We start from the raw sequence: 24,617 nt of genomic DNA, 5'->3' as shown, positions 1-24,617 counted from the left end.
GTACTGTCACAGCAAAGATTTGCAGGACGAGATCAAGGGTTAAAGCTCTGAGTAAAACGGCACGGGAGCCCACCCAGAGAGATTTAACTGCACGCCTCTTCTCCTGCAGTGCATGCATGTGTGTGTGTGTACGTCTCTAAAATTCACTGCTGCCTAATTTCCCTTCTTCGAAATATCAACCAATTTCTGGTGCCGAGGAACCTAATCATCTATTTATTAAAATGAGACAGACAATAAGTTTGTGTGGGGAAATGTTAAGGCAGTGCACATTGATCATGCTGATTTAGGACAGTACTGCCATCACAGCGTTTCCGGAGACAAATTCTCTGCAGCTAATTGCATTATAAATTCCGCTAAACCATTTTCATAAGGTATTTCCCTAAGATATAAGCCCTCCATCAAAAATAAAACTAAAAAGAGCAAAGGAACAGTTGTGGGGTTTTTTCCCTAATTAAATGTTATATGAAAGTAAGACGAGAGAGAGAGGAAAAAATGCAAATCGCGTTAATTAAATGCGAAGTCTGTTGTAAGGGCCTAGTTTTAAACTCTGTGGGACATGTTGAAACTCATACAGATTTTCCAAGTGAAAGCCAAGAAAGTAGAGTCCTGAGGTCTTTGTCTTCAGATCAAGATGGTCTTGGGCCATCCCAGGTCAGGATTTTGATGTCACCAGATTTCAGAGGTGGTAATCCTGGCATGTCATGAATCTTAACCGTCCCAAAAAGTGACCGAGATGAGGTCTGGATGCTGGACCACCTTTAAGAGAGCCCAGAGAGTGTGGCAATGGGACTCAGCCTCTTCCTCTTGCTCTGCTGGACCATGGCCATGGGGTTATGCTGCCTGCAGTGGGTATCCTGGGCTAGAGACACCGATAGGAAATAGCAGCCATCATGTACAGCCAGTATGAACACCTGTGGTGTTTGCCAGAGAACAGTTCCCCAAATACTCAGTTGTAGTACTTAGCAAAGTGCATTTTTACAGGGGATCTCAAATGTTTTTATCAAGCCGGGTCAGAAGACACTGAAGCACAGAGCAGTTAATTGGATTTCCCAAGGAAGCATAGCAAGCAGCGGAGGACTGAGCCTGGCTTCCTTGTTTCCCAGCCTCCAGCACAAAGCAGCAGACTGTTGCTCACACTATTTTAATATTTCTTTGGGTGACTAGGAGCAAAGCATGACATTTCCTTTCTTCCTTTCATATTGAAGGGCACGAATTCTCATTCATTGGAAATATTTGTCACTTTGAGCGTGCCTATACAAATTCTGTCTTTGGTTCCTACAAGTGATGTGAGCTGTGAGCTCATTTTAGAGACTCCAGGCAGGGAGAGATCGCAATCAGACCAGGAGGAGGCTGGGTCTCCTCCGTTTTTCATGTATGAGATGTTTCAGGTAGTGCCCATTTCCAAAAAAGTTATTTGGTAGTTCAGCAATTGGGAAATTTCTTTGCCAGGGTGCTTTTGCCATAGGAAAGCCTTTCCTCCTAATGTCTTGTATGAAGCTGGGGATCGCAGCTCCTGGGGTAGCTGTAGCTTTCAGTCTGCTATCATCGGATCAGAAGAAAGCATTTTCTTTTCTTCCTCCTCCTCTCCCTCTCCCCATGCAGTAAAATTATTTGATTACAAAGAAATTGAGCGATAAATGTACTGCCTGTGGTCTTGTTGCTGAGCCTAGGGGTAGCTCTGATCATTACAGCGGTCACAGCTGGGATGTGGCTAAGCCCTGACTGTGCAATGGGCACAGGGCAAGACCCCGCTCACTAACTGTAGCCTCCTAAAAGTTGGGCACCCAGTGTTGACAGGTAGCCCCGCTGCTGCCGGGGCTGGGGGGGGCGGGGGGAGGCTGGGGCTTCCCCAGAAGGCAATTTTCATCTGCATCTGCCTTCACGCAGGAAGGAGACTTCTCCTCACCTTGCCGACAGAGCCACAATGCCTGAAGTTTAGGTGGCTGAATTTAGATGGGTCAAGTAAAGCTAATGGAGCTGGGTATTTCATGGACTTGAGAATTAGTTAATTAATTTTCATCTTGCCCTGAGCTGGGTCAGGTACAAGGTGTTTGTCTCAAGGGGGAACTGAGGTAAAGTGGTTTCCCCCAGGAGCATCGGGTTGTGGCAGAACAACCATTAGGTCCCAGGACTAGTTGCCTCATTAGACCTCTCCATCTCTCTGCTCCAGACAGGAGAGACGCTCATACCCTCCTTAAATGTGCTGTGTCCCGATCGTGTGGATGCTGTAGCAAACATGCCTAGTGTTGACTCCCAGATCAGAGTGAGTTCCCTGCATGACAACCATTAAAGGTGCACATAGGAGCAACATAGGCCAGAGACATGTATAAGAAATCTAAGCCAGGGGTTAGTTAAAAAAAAAAAACGTCATAAAAGTTCCTCAGCCAAATTCACAGAAATCAGATGACTATAAAGATGCAGGAGAAAGTTCCATAAAATTATTGCATCCCCCCCCTCCAAAATGGGATTTTATCCTTGTGCATCGGTAACAGCTGGCATAGCAATGGGCTTTAGTCTGGGGAGAGGGGGACATCTGCTTGCTGGTGGGAAGAGTAATAGTAATTCTCGCAAAAAGCAAAGAAGGGGGGGAAGAGGGGAGGGAGAAAAAACCCATTTCTAAATTTTGATGGTAAAAGGGGCATTTGTGGTTCTCATTTTTTATGTTATTGTTGCCAACAATTTTTACGTGGTTGTTAAATTTTTTAAGTAATTTTAGTTTTTCCAAAAGTGACCATGATTTGTTACTTATACTGTAGCTTACAGAAGTGACACACTTAATATCGGGGGGTCCAAACCTGGATATCTACCAATGGAGATGGAGATCAGGTAAATGCACACCTGCTCTTCCAAAGAGAAAAAGCTGCCATTTGGCAACTGGTTTGAAAGGGAGCCGCAGGCTATAACGTGAGCATTTTGGAAGAGATTAGATTGAGCGCTGCCATTAATCACCAACTTTCGTGTAGGCCCAGCATGGTTTTGTGTGACAATGATGTTCAGACAACACGCCATCTACCAGGAGACTCCGGGTCTCTGGAGAAGGCTCTGGGTTCTGGCCCTAGCGGTAGCTGAGCACAGGTCCATTGAAGGAGACCTGGCAGGAGCTGTGGTCCCCCGCAGACTAGCCCCGTAGCGAGTACGATGTACCGTCTTACTCTCCCAGCTGGAGGGAAGGCGGTGGTGGCTACAACAGAGACCACGATGGAGAAGGCAGGTGAGAGGGAGGTGTCTGCAGGTAGAAAAGAGTAATTATGTGGCACCATTGCCATGCCTGTCATCTCCTCTTCTCTTTTACAGACACTTAACAAGAACAATTTGATACCAGATGACAGGACCAACTTCTACCCGTTGCAGCAAACCAATGTGTACACGACAACCTATTATCCCAGTACACTGAATAAATATGACTACAGGCCCGAGGCCTCCCCTGGAAGGACCTTTACCAACAGCTGATGATGGACAGGTCCCAGAGGACTGGATCACTTCCTATATGAATTTTTTTTTAATTGATTTTATGGACCAAATACTGGCCCAGCCTCTAGATGTAAATATTGTATAGTAGGGTCTTTTTTTTTCCTTTGGTTAATTGTATTTCTTGTAAACAGCACATCTCCTTACAAGGACAAAAATGCATATGGACCATTCTACAGAGCTTTTGTGGATATTTGGCTGGAGATGGCTCTTACTACTGCAACTGTTTATGGCTGGAAGATCAGCGTTGCTGTCCAAGGCCAACATTGTCAAGGAGGTGGCTGTGTGCTGGGCTCAGTGGCCGCCATGCAGCAGCACACAACACACGGGCGCACTCTAAGCAAGGCAAGAGGTGGCCTCCTGGGGCAGGGGTGTCTGTCTGGTGAGGAGCATCCTTCCTGAGACAGGGTAGCAATGGTGCACTGGATGACACGCAGCTCATGAGACAGGCCGAGTGGGACTCCATCGTGCCAGCAACTTGAAGAACGTTTTCTTTTTCTTTTCCTTTTTTTATTTTTGATTTTTTTTTAATGTTTATGCAAAAAAACAGAAAAAAAAAAAAAGAAGTAACTTTCTAGGGCAGTGTTCCCTGTATCTTCAACAGAATCTTTTCATATTACAGGAAATACTCTCCGCAGCCTTCTTTGGTAACATGCAGTTCAGCTGATGAGAAACAACACACGAACAAAGTGCATTACCCGAAGAAGCTTTCCAGAATGTTTCCAGTCTTAATTAAAAGAAAATTATACAGGCAGTGAGACACTGAGAAAAGTAAATGTTGGAATAACATCGGAGATGTGAACTTGGAGTGCCTAACAAACAAAAAGATGTTTATATCACTGGAAAAAAAAGATGTGATGATTGCCGCACAAGAGCCATGGGCTTTTTTCTTTCTTTCTTGTTCTTTTTTTTTTTTTCTGAGACAGTGTTAACTCTTTTTGTTCTAGCTTTGATCCTGATTGCGTCTGCCAGGAAAGGCAACTTTAGAAGCCATGCTCTTCTTGTGGGAAATCACCATGCTTTGGGCTAATTTTTCCTCTTCTTTTATTGTTGGTTTTTAGTTCATTTACTTTCAAAGAGTGAATAATTCTGACTTTGTGGGGGGAGGGTATTTCTTAAGGAATGTTTCCATAGTCTGACATGACCCAGAAAGTCTGCTGCACATTCTTATAGTGTCTTCCAGTCAGTACTCTATGAAATAGTAACGCAGCTGAGTAATGTGCGTTGTTTGCCAATATTTCTTTAATTTTTCTGAACAAAACCAACCCAACAAACAAATGCTGCTGCAGCTATTGAAGTAAATTGGGGCAGTAGCATTATTAAACAGTATATCCAGCCTTGAAATGTAATTTTGTGTATGTGTGTGACTGTGTCTATAAGAACTGTATTAGTTTGATGCAGAAGCCATGTTGTCTACAACCAGATGTTTGTCTGACATAATTGTTTGGCAAAAAGGAAACTTATTGCTGGTGCTTAATGTACAATTACATCCAATGTGTTAGCAACGTGAACAAGTTCACCGCTGTTATCATTTAGTGTTTCTAAATATTTATAATGAACTCCTGATGCTAAGGATTTTAGAATGTCGCAATACTGAGCATGAGATAAAAGTACACCCTGAAACACGCATGAGCTCCACGTGGTCCCGAGCTTGGCTTTGTCGTCTGCATCTTACTCGAGCAATTGCCATGCCCGTGCTTGGCCATTGACTCGGCCGTGTTCCCAGCAGTCCCGTTTGTCTTCGCTTTATTTCAGATTTCGCTGTAAGCCGACACCGGTCATTTCTCAGTGCTATTCCTTTGCAGTTGCTTGTTTGGAAGCCCAGCTTGGGCTGTGTACTCAGCTCTTTCACGTAGGCAGCCGGCAGGAAATGAAGAAAGGCTGTGTTGCTCGTGACAAGTACATTGCTTTTCCTGTGAGGAAAAGCCAACATGGCTCTGTAAGCCTGTGTTACGGTGGTTTGACCAGAAGGCAAGAATAAAGTAGCCTCCCATTTTTAAATTACTTTGTTCGACTTCAGTTTGCAGTGATTGAAGGCTGTAGGGTATTTGTAATAAAGTGGGGTCATTAGCACTGCCACGAGGACACCTTAGGCTCAGTGGTGCCCATCATTTTCAGCAGTTGTTTTTCTAATTTAGCAGCTCAGCCTGCTTCTGCTCTGGCCCCACCAGGTGAAATAGAGGCAACAGAGGGAGAGAGAGAGAGGTGCCCTTAAATAGGTGTACTCACATTTGAAGCAGCAGGGTCAGGAGCTGATGCAGCTCTCGAAGCTCTGTCTGAAGCAACCTGCTGCAACCCTCCACGTCGGCACAGTGGCTCAGCAGCCCTAACCCTGCCTGGCAGCGTGGCTGGGGCAAGAGCAGCAGGAGTGAAGCAGGATCGCCAGGGAAGGGGGAGAGCACTGGTAGCAGGTACCAGCGCCTGCAGGAAGTCTCTTCCCAGGCCCCTAAATCCCATTTGAGGAGCGATGCCTTTGTGCCTTGTGCCATAACGAGTTCACCCCTTCTCACCGAATTTCCACATCCCCCTCAGCAACACTGAAAATCCTGACTTAAAGTAGTTCTAATGAGTATGTAGCCCAGGGGTTGAAAATTATTACATTAGACTATCAGGGTGGGATTTCCCAGCTTTAATTTATGTGATTCAGAAGAAAACATTGGCTCCCAAGATCACTCTAGCCATTGTAAAATTAAAGCATTCTCTGAGCTTCCCCTTCAGAAGATTCCCCATAGCGACACAGTCTGCAACTACAATGCACGTGGCAGGATTGCAGCTGGAGTTTGGGGGGGATGCAAGCAAGTCAAACCTTGCAATTATTTTAATTTTCTCTTTTTCCTTTCTTTTTCTTTATTTCCCCCCCTCCTTAAACATTTTTCCATTTTTGGCTTCACAGAATAACACGATGTAAACTGATTATGTTTTTTTTTCCAAAGTGCCACATAGCAGCTGAAATTATTTAAATGTTCAGCTCACCAAGATAGGTCATTACTGCCATTGTGCTCAGGAGGTGGATATTTTGTAGGCTATTGGAGGGCAGATGCTTCAAGGATGGTGCATGTGGTTATTGTTTCATCAAGACATTCCTCCTTACCAGCCATCCAAATAGATTCAGCCCTTTTTCATATAATTGGCAATCACAGCAAGGGTTTGTAGACTCCATTCGAGCAGAAAGTAGAATCTAGGAGAGGGAGAGAGAGAGAGAAAGAAAGAAATCAGAACGCTTATTACTCAATTAATGTTTGCATGAGAGTGCAGTTCTTTAAGGACAACATTATTGCAGTGTGAGGGTTGCATTTTTTATGAGCTCTCTAATGCGTGGCAGGTTAATGACACCATGTACAGTGATATTCTTGTGATCCAGGTAATTCGGCAGCTTGATCATCAGGTCTGTAATATCTGTAGCAGCTTGAATTGCTCCTGCAGCTGGATGTTAAACTTGCTAAAATTTCCTATTCCTAAGGCCATCTTACAGTACACTGGAATTGCATTTAGTTCGGGAACATTGCTTTCCAAAAGACTCATCTTGCTGTATATATTTTTTTTTTTTTTCACTCCTAAGACAGAGAAGGGGAAACCCTGGTCAGTTCCTGTGTTGGTCTAGAGGCACTGGTTCTCTGCAAACCCTTTGGATAGGATTCAAGTATACAGTATGTAAAATATGATGGAAATCTTACAGCCAAGTATGTAGCGGAAACATCTTTAATTAGGCCATTCTTCTTTCTTTTTCCATGGAAGTGGCTGCCTTTCTCCCTCCAGAAGGAGTGTGCATTACGGCATTATCCAGGCTGTGTTATGCCGTTGCTGTTGGGCTTTACTTGATCAACTATCACCCAGCAGAAGTAACTTGTGCAGCTCACTAATAGACAAACCACTTGACAATCAAACCACAGCAGAAGAGGTGCTGTTGCTCTAAAGGTGCACTCAAATGTTCAGTATATGAGCCAGGGCTGCTCTTAAATATATGAACTGTACAGATACTATAGGAGAAGAATACGTATTGTCTTACCACCACTGTTCCTAATGCCTTATGTTCAGAAAATGAGATGCTTGGTTTGAAATCAACAGAGAGTAGGAATGGAGTCCATGTCTGATGCAGACAATTTGACGCCTCCAGTGTTAATCTGATGTTGAGCCCACCTGGAGAGAAAAATGCTGTCCACTGAGATTGATTTATTCTTTGTACCAAATGTAGTGGGGGGAGAGTTATATATATATAAATACATATATATATATAAAATGTAATTGTAAAGTTTGTGTAACAACTTACTCTTTTTTTGTAATAGTGTATACATCTATCAGTGGATAGATACAGTATATATTTATAATATATACACACACAATATATATATTTAGCAAAATGCCTGCAGAGAAAACTTAGAGTAAGAAAGGCAGTGCTGGTATTCAAATTCCACGGGGACAAAGTGAAGAAAAAACCTGTAAAAATCTAGTATCCTTTCCATTGGGTTTAAAAAAACACTTTTGAGGTAAATGAAATATAATCTTTTAATTGAAAAGAAAATTGATTTTTCTAGTTAGAAATGCTGATTCTCCCCTAAATCATTCTGGTTAAGAATGATTAAGAAACAGATTCTTGTTACTGCTTATATTTTTCTGAATAAGCCTCCCAAATCTCTCATGTGTATCACTCTATTGTTTTTGTAATTATAAGTAGGGAGTAATTGAGCAAAGAAAATTAAAATAGCAAGTAGGAGTAACAAATATTGTACCGTTAGAGCAAAAGACATCATCTACTAGAACGGGGAAAATGTCATCTTCCATGTTAAAGAATTTAACAACTGCCTTCTGAGTTATTGATTGGTATTACAAGCTTTGCCTTATTGTCACACTAGGAGGTTTTAGTACAAAATTTAGGGAAGAGAAACCCTTGAAGCCCATGGCTTTTGGTTTTTCAGAGGGGTCCAAAAAGCCACCAGGGCATGGGAGTCAGGCACCTGGTGCCCTGGGTGTCTCCGGAGCTCCCAGCGTTAGCGGCCAAGGCTCTGCATCTATTCCTTGCCCCGTCGCTCCCGCCAGCCAGCCTGCATGTACAGCAGGGCACAGCACCCCTTGGAGCTCTCTGGCATAACAGAGAAATACCCAGGAAATTGGGTTTGAGGGATTTTTTTTTTTTTTTTCCCAACAGTTCACTTTAATGCCCTCGTGACCAAGACCCAGACTCGAACAGGTGAATCTTCCCCTTAAGCTTGGTAGGAGGAAACTTCAGGCAGTTTCAAGAGCAGATTTGGGGTAGGTGAGCAAATCCACAAATTTTGATGCTGCCTGATTGCCATAGCCTTCAAAACTGGACAGAAACCCCTCTGGAGCTGGGTCCTCGTGGGGCTTACCCACTCTCAGCCGTTCCACCTGGAAATCCCTCCTTTGGGAAATTTTAGTGTCTGCTTTAGTCATGGCTGGAGGAGCAAAACCAGCAAGCCACTATTTAGGTAGCCACGACTATAAGTGCTCAATAGCATTCAACATAAGTTTGGGTCTTGCACTTGATTTTTTTCCGTTCTGCCTCCAGCCTCAGCTGCAAATTCACCCCTGCTAGTCAAGAGGGTTCAGTGCTGTAAGAGCAGCATTTGGCTTTCTGCAAGTCCCAGCCACAATTTGGTTTTAAACAAATCTGATAGTGAAAAGTATTAACACTGCACTCTAGTTCTGAAACCTCCATGAGCAGGATGCTGTTAATTCGCATGCCATGGAGTCAAGCAGAGGTTGGCATGGGTGGGCCATTAATAACTGAAGAAAAAAATGGTTTTAGTACCAAAATGTCAAACAACGTAAAAGCCAGCCAGCTGCATGACACTGTGATTTCCATCCACACACCCCTCCTTAGATAACATCCAAACCTGCGCATACTTAAAAGCAATGCAGTTAATTAGGAGCATTCCCACAGAGGAAGCTTCAGGGAGGCTGAACGGTATGTGAGATGGAAATGATAGTATTTAGCTTGTAACGGAGGTGGGAGAGTGACAGATGCAATACTGGATCTTGGATACATGGGAAATTATTATGCGAACACAGAACGCTTGCCCCAAAACAGCAAAACCTGGAGAGTATTATTGGACTCTGTTGTGAAGGCACATCACCCTTCCTATGCAATTGAACTTGATGGTACTTTAGTATAAAGGTGACCTAGACTGTAATCACTGCCTTTAGACACTGTGAATTTTTTTTGGGTACTCTGTATTTTTATATATTGTACAATGTAAAGAATAATTCAGAAATAAAACAGACCAACCTGGCAAGCCTGTGAGTTATTTCACCTCCGTGGCTGACGCGCGATGGGGCCGGGGCTCCTGAGCTGCGCTGGCAGGACGGGTCGGCGGGAACGCGGAGGAGCTTCCTCCTGATGTTGGTGGCCAAGGGCAACGCAAAATTCACTCAGCTGCTTGTGTGGGGATGGGGAATTGCAGCATATGTCCTTCCTCCCTGTCTGCACTCCAGCTGCATCCTGAGGCCCAAGTTTGGATTGTATTATTTGTCTTGAGTTGTAGACTATGTGGTTACAAAATTGTGTTACTGAGTATAATGCCAAAGTCTGTCACTGCAGTTCAACTCCCCTCCCACCCAGGCCTGAATGTTGGAGTACAGCTCCACACCAGTCTTGGGGTGCATTTGAAAAATGGTATTTCTGAGTAAGGTGCCCAATGAGGTAAGATCAAATCTGTCTGAAATTTGGGGTGCCAAATCCGCGTCCAGTTCTGCAGTATGCATCTCCCCTCTGCTCCCCAGCTCTCCGCACGTGACACCGAGTCTCCAAGGACACAACTGCTGACCGTGCCAAGGAGACTGGCTGGCTGCAGCGAGCAAAAATACGCTCGTCTTCTGCAGAGCCTTTCAGGTGTACGTGCTCAGTTGCAATGAATTCCTATTGCTGCTCCTTCTCAAGCCCTACATATTGATGCGAAAAGTTATAAAAAGCTGAGCGACACATTTTGATTGAAAGATGATCGCAGCCTCATATTGAAGAACGTTATAGCTCTTGTTGCATTTATTAATCAAAGTAAAGACCATGAAAAGTGACAGAGTCAGGAACATTTTAGTTTATGTTCCGATACAGCTCAAGACTTATATTGAAGTTTCATACAGAAAATTACACCATAATGTCGTAAAAAATAGATTGGATTACTAATAACCTGAAACGTGCTACACCTGCATACATAATACTTTAATCCTACTAAATCATAAGCTATCATTTGGGTGTTTTCATATTCTCAAGTGTGCATACAGGAATTTCTTTTCAATGCAGACCATTAAAAAGTAATTGAGAGGCGCAAGATCAGTAAAAACAAACTTGCTGTGAATAAGATGGATTTTTTTCCCAGTTAGTTTGCACGATAACACGGGGAGGCCATTTCTGAATGGCTTTGTTTTGCATCAAGACACCTCTGCGTGCAATTAGAGCAAATTATCACGTTGGAACCTATTTCCAATTTCCTTAAAATCTACCACAATATTTTTTTCTAGTTGCTAATTTGATTCATTAACATAACAGTTTCACTTGTAGCCCCAATGCATTTTGTTCTCTCACCTTCACTACACATCCCAACTGTACCCTTTTTCCTGTTTAATTCTTAACTGTGTGTAGTGAACAGCGAAAACTTTGTTACCTTGCAGGTTCCCCATCGGCTTTTTGTTAAGCCAGAGCCTCAGGGTTGCGCTGCTGGTGGTGGGCTGCCGAGGAGCACCTGCTGCCCACGGGATTTGCTGGGGAGCACCCGCAGCAGCGCGGGCAAACGCGGGGCCCCGGGCCAGGGTGCGGGGCTTTCTGTGGGGACCGCAGCGACTGCTGCAGCACCACGGCCCCCTCAACCTGCCTTCGGCAGCCCTCGGGGCAGGGGGTGAGTATAAGAAATGGAGGAAAAGGAACAAGCAGAAGGTTCCTCGTGATTCGTAGAACCATAAAATCATAGAATGGTTTGGGTTGGAAGGAACACTAAAGAACGCCTACTTCCAACCCCCTGCCATGGGCAGGGACACCTTCCACTAGACCAGGTTGCTCAAAGCCCCATCCAACCTGGCCTTGAACACTGCCAGGGATGGGGCACCCACAACCTCTCTGGGCAACCTCTTCCAGTGCCTCACCACCCTCACAGTAAAGATTTTTTCCTCATATCTAATCTACATCTACCCTCTTTCAGCTTAAAACCATTACCCCTCATCCCATCACTACACTCCCTCTTAAAGAGTCCCTCCCCATCTTTCCTGTAGGCCCCCTTTAAGTACTGGAAGGCTGCTATAAGGTCTCCCCAGAGCCTTCTCTTCTCCAGGCTAAACAACCTCAACTCTCCCAGCCTGTCCTCATAGGGGAGGTGCTCCAGCCCCCTGATCATCTCCATGGCCCTTCTCTGGACTCACTCAAGCAGGTCCATGTCCTTCTTATGTTGGGAGCCCCAGAGCTGAAGGCAGTACTCCAGGTGGGGTCTCACGAGAGCGGAGCAGAGGGGGAGAATCACGTCCCTCAACCTGCTGGCCATGATTCTTTTGATGCAGCCCAGAATGCAATTGGCTTTCTGGGCTGCGAGCGCACATTGCTGGCTCATATCGTTTTTCATCCACTAATACCCCAAGTCCTTCTCCACAGGGCTGCTCTCAATCCATTCTCCACCCAGCCTGTACTGATACTGGGGATTGCCCTGACCCATGTACAGGACCTTGCGCTTGGCCTTGTTGAACTTCATGAGGTCTGCACAGGCCCACCTGCCAAGCCTGTCAAGGTCCCTCTGGATGGCATCCCTTCTCTCCAGCGTGTCGACCGCACCACACAGCTTGGTGTCATCGGCAGACTTGCCGAGGGTGCACTTAATCCCACTGTACATGTCACCGACAAAGATGTTGAAAAGCGCCGGTCCCAATATTGGCCCCTGAGGAATGCCACTCGTCACTGGTCTCTACTCGGCATTGAGCTGTTGGCCACAACTCTTTGAGTGCGACCATCCAGCTGATTCCTTATCCACTGAGTGGTCTGTCCGTCAAATCCATGTCTCTCCAATTTAGAGACAAGGATGTTGTGTGGGACAGTGTCTACATGTTTCCTCCCAGCTCTCTGCAATAAATGCGTTAGGGATGCCCCGAGCCAGATGTTGCAGTGACAAACCTATCCTAGCCCTGTACCTCTGTATGAAGCCCCTTTGCTGGTGTTTTCTTCTCCACCAAGGGCTGGAAACGTCCATGGCTGGTGGAGCACTTGCCTGGGCAAGGGCACAGCCAACACTCAGCATTATGGAGGAAAGGAGGGGCAGTGAATTGCAGCCTGGCCCAGTTAATGTCAGTGCTTGTGAAAAATGCCTCTTTTGGGTTTGTGTGGCGGGGTTTTGGTAGCAGAGGAGGGGCCGCAGGGACGGCGCCTGTGAGAAGCTGCTGGAAGCTTCCCCGGCTCCAAGTCAGACCCGCCTTTGGCCAAGGCTGAGCCCGTCAGCGACGGTGGTAGCGCCTCTGGGAGAACAGATTTAAGAAGGGAAACCTGCAGCGGGGACGGGAGTGGGATGTGAGAGAAACTCCTCTGCAGATGCCGAGGTCAGTGAGGAAGGAGGGGAGGAGGAGCGGGGGAGGAGGGGCTGCCCCCGCCGCCCGCGGTGATGGCAGGCTGTCCCCCCCAGCCCACGGAGGGGAGCGGGGGAGCAGATGCCCATCTGCAGCCCGGGGAGGAGCCCACGCTGGAGTAGGGGGATGCCCCCCAAGATGGCCGGGACTCCATGGGAAAGCCTGCACTGGAGCAGTCTGTGACTGAAGGACTGCGGCCCGCTGAAAGGACCCATGCCGGAGAAGTTCGTGAAGGACTGTCTCCTGTGAGAGGGACCTCATGCTGAACAGAGGAAGAGTGAGGAGTCCTCCCCCTGAGGAGGAAGGAGCGGCAGATGTGACGAACTGACCGCAACCCCCATTCCTCGTCCCCCTGTGCTGCCGGGGGGAGGAGGTGGAGAAAACCAGGAGTGGAGTTGAGCCCGATAAGGAGGGAGAGGCAGGGGGAAAAGTGTTTTAAGATGTGGGTTTAATTCTCATTATCCTGTTTTGATTTGATTGGCAGTAAATTAAATTGATTTTGTTTCTTCCCCAAGTTGAGCCTGGTTTTGGCCCTTAACCGTAAGTGGTGAGCGATCCTTCCCTGTCCTTGTCTCGACCCACAAGCTTTTCTATATTTTCACCTCCCCATCCCACTGGTGGGGAGGAATGAGCGAGCAGCTTCATGGTGCTTTGTTGCTGGCTGGGCTGAAACCACGACAATGCCCGAGGGAGGACTTGGATGAACGAGCTATAACCACTGCAGAGTGGCTGAGCAGGTGCGTATTGGCACCAGGGCATTATCAAGAGCAAGTCGTGTCAGACCAAGTTCATTTCCTCCTCTGAACAGGCACCACGTGCTGCAGATAGCGCAGAAGTAAGAAATATCCTGCAGCCTGATTTTTAGCAAGGCTTTCGACTCTTTCATATGTGATCCTCATATGCTGCTGGGAGTGGTGGCCAGGCAGAACATCATGCAGACACCCTCCTTGGAAAGCAGCCAGGCTGTGGCCATGAAAAAAAGCCCCAAGTGGGTCTTCTACTACCATGCCCAGCACCCCTACTGGTGCCCAGCATCCCCACCAGTGCCCCAGCCCCACCAGCGCCCCCAGTCCCCCATCATGACATGATCACAAGCCCTGGCTCCGACTCCTGCATTTCCCTCTGCCCATGCAGGCATTTTGGTCAGCTGTAAAAGCACATGTGGCTGTGCTGCTGTGGCAGGGCACGGGGACAGTCCCCAAGCTCAGGGACAGTCCCTGAGTCAGCTGAGATCAGCTCACCGCAGCCACCACGGCACGGAGCTCAGCACAGAGCAAGCACCTCCTCAATGTGCGTGAGACTCAACACTCTCCCACAAAAGCATCGCTTCCTGCAATGTCTCATATGTTTTCTCCCCTCGAGCGTACAGCCGAGAGACCACGTGCTCTCAAACATAAAGCTCAATTACCAAAAGCTTTGGAGATTCATTAAAAATGCTGCTTTGCTAACAGTTGAAATGCATTTTGACATGGTTTATTTTGTTCATTCATAAAAAGCCACTTGTGGCATTGTCATTGCACTTTCTGTTTAAAAAAGCTGAGGTTCAAATTAATCGAGAGCGTGGCAGAGCTCAGCGCTGCCCAAGCCTGCTTCCAAAAGAAAAAACTCAACGCAACCCCACCACACCCCCCCCGCCCCTCCCGGCATGTGAGGTAAGGACAGACAATAAATTCCTTACATCGTCAGAAATGGAGAAAATCAAGCTAGTAGGGTAAAACATCAACCCATTTCCCAGGACACCCCCCCACAGACAGTCCATCTTTGGTCAGATTTCAACCCTTCAATCTGCTTACGATTTCCCGAAACCAAACCCTTTTCCTCTGGAGAAAGGACTGAATCAGGCTAAGGTAATTTTGTTTGTTGAGATAAAAATGTGAAGCTGGCTCGTGGGGGGCTGACAGCAGCTGGGTAGACTCTCACCTTTTCCTGCTTTGCCTTGGTGTGCTTGTAGGTTTATATCACCCTGTTTTTTGTTGTGACTGACCCTACATTGCCCACCTCATGGCAGCAACTCAAGCACATGTAAGATTAGCTTGCTCTCATTTTAAAACTATAAAGACCAGAAGGAAACGTTTGCATGCTGTACACCAGCCACATCCTCCCATCAACTCCACGGTGTGTATCTCTACAGAACATGGAAGATGCAACTCGTCGGTTCCTTGCACCAGCTGAAGCAGATCTGGTACTCAGTAAACACTTAAAGCTCTTTCTGGCTGCGGGGCAGAGGTGTCTCCTCACTGAGGAGCTGTGCCGTACCACCGTCATGCTTCAAAGTAAGTTTTCTGGAGATTTTCAAGGTCCAACTTCACAGTTTATGAACCAGCAATTAGCTGGAAGCAAAAAGTAGTCCTGGTTTTCCATCGCTCTGGAGACAGTGTGGTGTCTCCCAGACCCGGGGTTAGCATTGACCATCGTGAACAGCAACAGGCTGTTGAGGTTCGGTACATCTAACCTTGCTGTATTCTTTCATTTTTAAATCTCCCATAGTCATTTCCTTGCTGTCGTGGAAATAATGGAGCCAGCAATGGATTGCTCCCCTCTCAAGCGCAGGGTAATGAACAGCCATCAGAAACATTTGATATTTCCATGATGTGAAGCATCAATGGCCACAGAGAAAACTGTACCCATTTTTGCAGTACTTAATTTACTGTCACAAGCAAGCGATCTGTACGAGAGAGCAGGCATAACACTGATACACCTTTATTACCCTGGCAGGAGCCACATTATTGTTTTCTGTTTTCACATTTCTTAGCAACAACATTTTTTTGTTCATAGGAGCTCGGCTGAAATTATTTTTATGTTGTACCCAATTTACATGCTGACTTACATCAGCCTGTCCACAAGCAAGAGCCTTGCTTTCTGCCTGAAAGCCTCCAGGCAATTACTGCTGTCTTCTGCTGATCCATCGCTCCTCTGACGCTGGAAGAGACAAACCTCGCTGCCTGGCAGAGGCCGCCCATCCTGGGCAGCAGCTTGGTCCCTGGCAGTGCCCACCATGCCGGGTGCTGTCACAGCCAAGGAGGGTCTGGAGCTAATAGGTGCGGACTCATGCTCCAAGCATCACTTCTGCACGCCAGCCCAGAGACGCACAGTCCCAACCCAGCCAAGATAAAATCATCTTTAAGTACCATGTGAGCGTACAAGGTAGGACGAGCTGCGATGCTTTAGCAAAGGCTAAGACCTATTCTGAAAAATCTCTCTCAAAAGGGTTTTTTCTGCATTTCACTCGCAGTTGAAGTCATTTCTGTATGAGGCTGTGCTGTTTTATTTAGTTCACGCTTCTGCTGCTCATCCGCTCACCACAAACCCTTCAGAGCTGCCCTTTCCTTTGCCCACCAGAGATGCTCTTTCAGCACCAAAACTCAACCGCAAAGCTACATCCATAATCCCAACCCTCGGTTCTGCAATCAAAGGCAGGTTTAGGAGAGCCCTGAGGAGAGTTTGAGGTTCAGAACACGGCGGGGGCAGTTCGTCGGCTGCCAGCATTCCTCCGCCTGCGCTCGCCTGCGCCCCACTCACCGGGGTCCCACCAAGGCGGTGTTTCCCGATGTGCTGCCCATGGGAGGCTTGCATCCCCTGCCCGCTGCATTTTAGTGCCTGACCCAGGTACTTATCATGGCTGTATGTCTAGGGCCAGGCAGACAGATGGACAGACGGACGGACAGAGGGATACACTTACAGCACAGCCCTTGTAGCCCCCAGGGAAGTGGTCCAGCCCATCCTGGTGCCACCAGCAGAGTCCCTCCAGCCCCAGGACCTGCCTGCAGATATGGAGCAAAGCGGAAAAGTCCCCAAAAGAAACCTCGCTGTGGCCACGGGACCTGCTGCAAAGCCTCCTGCTGAGAGTCCGGGATGAGCTGGGACTGCACCACTACCATGGGGCCGTGCTCCCGTGCTCATTTGGCTCCCAAAGAGTTAAGGTGGTTTTTGCAGCCCTTATCCAAGGATGACTTCACTGGGTGACTGGCCCGCACCAGGAGAGGAGAGCATGCTGCTCCTGGCAGCTTGCATGAGGAGTCCTGGCATGGTGCACGCTCTGGGGCTTCCCCTCTGCCTGCTCAAGCCCAAGCTGTAGTAAAAAAAAAAAAATTCCTGGTTGCAAGTTTGTGTTCATATGGCGGTGGGTGCAGAGTAACGTCAGTGGCATGTGTCAGGTAAGGGCCAACACCTTGGTTCCTGAGAGAACTCCCCAGCTGGAGCCCAAACTGTGCTCCTGGAGCAGGTAGAGCACCACGGCTGCTCGGCCCTTGCGACCCCTGGCAGGAGAATAAAGGCAGGCCCACCTGCATTTGGGTGCTGCTGCTGCTCCTCCCCAAAGTCAGCATCTCCCAGCGCTGGGCTGCAGCCCAGAGATGCCAAAACACCCATACCTGGTATCTGCAAGTGGCCCTGACTTTACCCCCCACCTCTGCTGGTCCCACGGCCAAGAGACACGAGGTATCTGCTCCCCCACATCTGGGCACATCTGGACACAACACTGAGTGCCTGCACCCAGCCCGGCCCCCAGCCCAGGTGCTCCCACAGGGCCCGTCTGCCCACGTGCAACTCCAGCGTGGTTGGAGAGGAAGCCACCAGCGAGCACCCAGCAAGGATGTGCCATCAGGAAAGAGAGAATAAATGTCATTTATATGCCAGGGAGACAGCAGATTTCAATAACAGCAAAAATAAAACAGAAACGAGGTTAAAAAAAAATCTCTTTGAGAAAGGATGAGCACAGAGGGTTCACTAACACACAAAACTATGGCAGGGATCTGAGATGGACCAGAGATCTGAGATGGGGGACGGATCAGCTCTCATCCCCCCAAGGACGGAGATTTCCGTAACGCTGCAAAGATAAATACAACCGGGAACTGTATCATTAGAGGAGCCTTAAGCTCCCATATATAGCCTGGAAAGAGACTGTTGCTAAGAATAGTGGGGCCCAGATATTCCACAATACAAGAGTTGACAGATTTCTTCCCAGCACTAATAGGATGTGAGGCTATTTTAAACTTACCCTGGTAAGTAGTCAGGGCGTTACTGAAGAGCTGATCCTAGAAAATAAACATGGATCAAGAGATCCTGGGTTGGGGCCGCTTCAGTTAAGTGCAGAATAAACACAAGGAAGGTTATTACAAAGGGTCTCCTTTCCAAAAGCCCGAACGGAGACGTTAACAGTGGGAACCAGCAAAATCAACCAGCTTGCAGCGTCCTGAGCTGTGAGCCTGGGTGAGTCAGGGTGTGAAATCAGAGTTGGGACAGCGTGGTGGGGCAGCGGGGGCTGCCACCGCCGCCAGCGCCTCCCCCTCCCTCCGTCCCCTGCTTCTGGGGACCCCGCTGCCCCAGCCCACCCCCTGCGTCCCTCGGGCCGCGGGGACCCTCAGCCCAACAGCAGTGCCAGACCCCCACCCTAAAACCCCACTGAAAGCGATGGAAATCTTTCTGTTGACTGGGTTGGGTGCTGGATGAAGCTACGTTCATTTAGACTAAGCAACTCCCATTTGTAGCAGTATCTGCAGTAGTTTTCAGTGCTATTATAGCAGAAATAAACTATTCCCCTGTATTTTCTTGGAATTAATGAACAGTGATGGCAGCACATCTGAGTAAACCTCTTTAATGTGCAACAACCAGTACGTAAAGTAACACGCACTTCATGGTCAGATTCCAGTTTTAAAAAGAAATGACACAGTGGATGTGTTACGTTGACAAGTATATAGTGGTTTCAACATTATTTTCTTAAAAATAAAAGTACATCACATTGGAATATCGCATACAAAAAGTAGAATTTGCCCTAAAATAAAATTTTATCAAATCATTTAAAAAATTACAAAAGTAAAATGCATACAAACTCCAGTAAAATTGAACAGTCTTACAGGTCGAGGATAGTTTACAAAGATGCTCTCCAACATGTAAAACCCTCTTCCTTCTCCATACGTTCATGCAGTTCAAAAAACCCAGCCGTTAGGTGTGTCACATAATTAAAAGCTGTTTTTTTCCACCTTATCAAGTACTTGTTTCTAAAATGCACAGCGGAAGACATTAAACTTGGTAGAGGAAAAAGAGGTTTTAATCTAGCAAATATCATAGGCAGCGAAAATAAATATATCTGGAAAATACATCGTTGTCCTGGGGGGGGGAGCAGCAGCTGGTGGCCGGCCGCCCATGGGGACGCCCTGCGGCTCTGCCGGCCTTGCTCAGCCCAGGTGATGGGTGGCAGCAGAAAGGTTGGGGCAGGCAGAAGAGATGCAGGCAGGAGAGGTGCAGGCAGGGGCCAGGGCGAGGGAACCAACTCTTGTTTTCTTGTGGTGTTGACCGCACATCCAGGGTGTCCAGAGAGCGCCAGATACAGCCCAGGGGCACCGCACCCCCTGACCGCTCCAGGCAGACTGGGTCTCTGAGCATCCCTTCCCTAAACATAACGATTTCCCACCGGTTTGTTAATGCAACCTGTCCTGCCAGAGGGGTTTTCTATCCATGGAGTACATACTGTCTATGCCTTACAGATTATGCGGACCAGGCAGAGAAAACCAGGGTCTGCACTCCCCACAGAAGTCTCAAGGCTGAGGACACGCAGCCCATTAAACAGGGTATTTCCCACGCCCTGCTCCAGCCCCCGTCCCTCACAGGATCCCAAAGCACTTCCCAGCCCTGACCGCTGCGTGTCCCTGCCTGGGGAGGGACATGGGGCAGCTCCCTCTCCTTTTACAGGTGGGGGGACCAAGGCACCCCACACACAAGCATCCCTTCCCCAAGCCCCCGAGCAGCTCTGTGACCGAGCAAGTGCAGCACCCAGGCTCTCGCTACCCGTCCCAGCGTTACACAAACCTGCACATCCCCTCTGCAAAGAAAAACATGGGGTTGGGGTTTTTCAGCTTTTACAAGCAGGTGGGCTAAGGTTGGAGAAGTGGCCTGAGCCTAAAAGGGAAAAGCTCCCCATAAAGAAAAAAAGTGGTTTGCTCATGGTATTTTCTTCATGTAGCGATACAAAGTGAGCGCAATGAGTCTGTCCAGATAAAACAAACAGAGAAATCACACGGGGGAAGCCAGTGGGGAGAGAGACTGTGGAAGGAAAAGCTGTTATTGCAGGGCGAAAGTCCCACCTGCATTCTCTGCCACACCTTGGAAAACCAGCGCCTCTACGCCATGTGCCACAGCCATAGCTGTTCCTGTAGAACAAATCACGTCACAAACATAAAACGAAGGTCAGAACCTCCTTCTTGAGGAAGTAAAAAATGAGACCCTGCTAAAATTGGGCTGCAGAAGACATCCCTTCCGTGCAAATAACCCAGGCGCCCACCAACGTTGCACCTTCTGGGCATCCTGGCTGCAGTGCAGTGCTTCCCCTCTCCCCCTCTGCCCCGGCCGCTGCCCCCGCCCGCCCAGGCACGAAGCTTCCCGCATTGCTGCTGGGGGCAGCGGCAGGAGGAGCGCTGGCGCTGTGGGACCACGTCCATGCTCCAGGCGGGCATGAATTGCTCCAAACACATTGTGATCCCAAGTAAAAGGCAGGAGCCAGCACATCTGTGCAAATATTTGCTTTTGCTTGTCAAAACTTTGGACAGAGTTACATTTCTTCCTCTATTTATTAGTTTCATCTGTCTTGAAACACAAACTGCAAAAATTATAAGCAGATTGACATCATCTCTGACTTTAGTGGGGCTGCCACCTGCTCTGCAACAATTCTCCTCTGCCGTCTGAAATGACAGTCCTGGAGGAAGGCAGGCAGATATTCCTGTGCCACCTACAACCCACCTCGCAGCAGTCATGGCTGCAGGGAAATGAATGAAGCCTGTGTTGATACTTACGATCTCTCTCATGTGAAGCAGTAAGCCTGGAGGCTGTCTCTGTCAGAAGGGAGGCAGCAGCCACGAGGCGGTTTTTCTCCCTACACATGCCCCCCTTCTCCTCCCAGCCCTGATGCTGGAGCCCCCAGAAGATGATGAAGTTCTTGTTCTTTTTGGCAGGGTTAGCATCTACCCTTGCACAACTGTGCATCCATGAGCACTGCTGCCTCCTCGCACACACCACATCCCTGCTCCCCAAGCCTGGCACTTTAACACCGAGAATGACGGCACCAACATCAAATACCAAATCGATACCAAATATTCATGTACGCTTTCGTACCAGTGTAGCAGTTGTCTTGGCAAGTTATTACAACAATCCATACTTAGTCTAAAAGAAAACCCCTCAAAACTAATGAAACATAAAAATGTCTTTGTCATAGATACTTATTAAATATTTGCAAGTGACTCAATAGAAGAAATGAAAATGAACAATTAAAACCCTCCTGTCATAGTATTACAGGACAGTTATATCCACTATGCAAACTGTGTAATTCCCATTCATATTTCAGTCAATCCTCACAATTAAATAGCACTTCAATTTCCAGTAACAGCCAATATATGCATATCAATCAATTCAGCTTGTTTATATTGCAGTGTAAGGCTACGCAGCCACTTGCTAAGTTTACTGTAGAACAAGCCAGGCATTAACAACCCTGTCATCACAAAATTTCAAATTTTATATGCATTCAATCAACTCAACGCAGTATTTCAGTGTTGAAATGCCCTCTGGAAATCCCCCCTCCCCTTACTCAGTCCATCAGCATGGCGCTCCCCCAGGTTACCAGTGCAAACACTGACGCAGCCTGGGGTTTTCCAACCCCCTCCAAGATTAAAGACGTCCCACTCCCATTCATTTCAGCTCTGTCAGATGGTTGGGAATAACTCCGTGATGCTGTGAACCTGAATACCTAACAGGCATGGTGCCTATCAGCTTGGCCTCTCTAGGTGTGGGAGCTAAAATTATAAGTTTCAGGCAAATTATAGTCTGCTCATAACAGACTATCTTCTCACATATGTATAAAATCTTTTGGGTCTGCACTTTCTTTCAGCTTGCATGATTTTTCTAAAAATCACTATTTTTATGCATATTAAGTACACAGTCGGCCAACCCATCCCTCTAAAATTGGCTTGGGAGCACAGAAGCTCTTCTCCATACCTCCAGCTCAGGGGAGCAGGTAGCCACGCGGGAAGGTGAAGGAATCAAAAGGAAATTAATGGGCAACAGCAGTGACAAGAAACAGTAAACAGTGCTGTAAGTGGAGCCTACGTCTACTAACCCTGAGCTTCCTCATTAGCAGCATGAAGGCTAGCACAGCTCCGCAGCTCACAAGAAGAAATGCCAGCAGCACTGGAAGCTGAACTGAGAGTCGTTACCAAGCCAAGCACAAACCTGAGGAGCGGCCCATACTTAAGAACTATTAAGAGACAGTGGTCGCTACAGAGCATCCTTCCTAGCATTTTCAGTATAAAACCTAGCACAAATACTTGTATGTTACAGGGCTCTGCACCGCTGGGAAAGAATGTTCTTCAGGGCCGTGAACTTACAGGCCACGAAGAGAAGCAAACAGTGCGACTTCCCAGGGCACCCTCCTCCGCCGGCAAGTCACAGGCCAAGCAGCAGCCAAGGTCAGCTGCTCTGCGGCAGTGCAAGGTAATGCCTCATTTAGATAAAAAACCCTGTTGTTACCGACTCAAAAGTTAGAGGGACTTAGAACTTTTACTAGTTAATACGAAATATTAACTGGTTTGAGCCTACTCTGCACTACTGCTGATTGTATCAGCACTGCTTAGGGCTCTCCCTGCGGTCTCAAATTCTAACTTCTAATAAAGTGCAGAGTCCTGACAGCTCGGACCCTTCGTAAATCCAAACAAGGGTGGACCTAGTGATAACCCTTCTCAAAAAATATTCCCAAGGGTCGAGTTGGGTTACTGACAGGAAATGGACTGCTCCTCCACAGAAGGATGCTGCTGCTGGTCACAGATGGGGATGAAATATTTTTCAGAGATCTCAGCAAGCACATTTGCAATCCTCATGTCCATTCTGAGCCAGACTTGCTAATCTAATAAGATCCTAAAGCCTGAACACTGTGTGTGTGGAATGCAGCAGCGTCCTGCACAACTTCAAGTAATTTGGGAGCAATCCTTTGGTTTTCACTCAGGCAGATTTCCGTCAGACTTGTTGGGAACTCTGGTTGAGCCTTGACTGCAGAACGGTGCCTGCAACCTCAGCGCAGGTCTCCAGCAGAGCCCTGCCATGCCGCTCAGCTCTGGACAATGTCTCTATTTTGGTGCAGAGGCATTGAGGGTTGCAATTAAGACCACACACTACAGTGCCCAAGACAGACACAGCGTATTGGGTTTGCATGGCAAGGTTTTGGTAGCAGGGGGGCTACAGGGGTGGCTTCTGTGAGAAGCTGCTAGAAGCTTCCTCCACATCTGATAGAGCCAATGCCAGCCAGCTCCAAGATGGACCCACCGCTGGCCAAGGCCAAGCCCATGCCCATCAGCGACAGTGGCAGTGCCTCTGGGATAACAGATTTAAGAAGGTGAAAAAGTTGCTGCGCAACAAAAAACTGCAGCCGGAGAGAGGAGTGAGAACATGTGAGAGAAACAACTCTGCAGACACCCAGGTCAGTGAAGAAGGAGGGGGAGGAGATGCTCCAGGGGCCGGAGCAGAGATTCCCCTGCAGCCCGTGGGGAAGACCGTGGTGAGGCAGGCTGTCCCCCTGCAGCCCAGGGAGGTCCACGGTGGAGCAGATATCCACCTGCAGCCCGGGGAGGACCCCATGCTGGAGCAGGCAGATGCCCAAAGGAGACTGTGACCCTGTGGGAAGCCCACGCTGGAGCAGGCTCCTGGCAGGACCTGTGGCCCTGTGGAGAGAGAAGCCCATGCTGGAGCAGGTTTTCTGGCAGGACTTGTGACCCTGCATGGGACCCACGCTGGAGCAGTCTGTGCCTGAAGGACTGCAGCCCGTGGAAGGGACCCATGCTGGAGCAGTTCATGAAGAACTGCAGCCCGTGGGAAGGACTCATGCTGGCGAAGTTCGTGGAGAACTGTCTCCCGTGTGAGGGACCCCATGCTGGAGCAGGGGAAGAGTGAGGAGTCCTCCCCCTGAGGAGGAAGGAGCGGCAGAGACAACGTGTGATGAACTGACCCCAACCCCCATTCCCCATCCCTCTGTGCCGCTGCGGGGGGAGGAGGTAGAGAATTCGGGAGTGAAGCTGTGACTGGGAAGAGGGAGAGGTGGTGGGAAAGTATTTTTAAGATTTGGTTTCATTTCTCATTATCCTACTCTGATTTGTTTGGTAATAAATTAAACTAATTTCCCCAAGTCAAGTCTGTTTTGCCCATGACAGTAATTGCTGAGTGATCTCTCCCTGCCCTTATCTCGACCCATGAGCGTTCCGTTATATTTTCTCTCCCCTGTCCAGCTGAGGAGGGGAGTGATAGAGCGGCTTTGGTGGGCACCTGGCATCCAGCCAGGGTCAACCCACCACACAGAAACTTCTACCAAAGCATCAAAGTTCAGGAGAGCAGTGAGCAATTCATACCGACTCAGAAGAACTATCAACAGGGTGTGAAACAAGATGTTCGCTCTTCTGCCCTGACTGTACAGAGAGTCTGCATCTGGCAGCACTGACAAATATTTTGAATTGTTCAATGCTTTCTGGAACAGAGGCAGAATAGGTTATAGTCTGAATACTGCCTGAAGTGCTTCTCCATCTTAAAATAGTCAGGACAGTGAAAGGATTAGAAATCTCTGTCACTCGGGACAG

The 24,617-nt window shown here is 47.9% G+C and overlaps 1 protein-coding gene across 5 annotated transcripts in view; it reads left to right on the top strand.

Annotated features, from left to right (window-relative positions):
* Nucleotides 1-9,712, top strand: part of SEMA5B (semaphorin 5B) — a 281,859-nt gene extending 272,147 nt beyond the window's left edge. For 4 of the 5 annotated variants that reach the window (XM_030018529.2, XM_030018530.2, XM_030018528.2 and 1 more), the window contains one exon: nt 3,295-9,712. In XM_030018529.2, the coding sequence (XP_029874389.1) occupies nt 3,295-3,450 (156 nt within the window). In that variant the 3' untranslated portion in view covers nt 3,451-9,712. Of the gene's footprint in view, nt 1-2,756; nt 2,827-3,294 lie in introns of all 5 variants that reach the window. The other variant, XM_030018532.2, reaches the window with a different exon arrangement.
* The last annotated feature ends 14,905 nt before the right edge of the window (nt 9,713-24,617 follow it).

Source organism: Aquila chrysaetos, chromosome 6, assembly GCF_900496995.4.
Source record: "Aquila chrysaetos chrysaetos chromosome 6, bAquChr1.4, whole genome shotgun sequence".
NCBI classification, from domain to species: domain Eukaryota; kingdom Metazoa; phylum Chordata; class Aves; order Accipitriformes; family Accipitridae; genus Aquila; species Aquila chrysaetos.
This window is presented reverse-complemented; position numbering and strand designations above follow the sequence as displayed.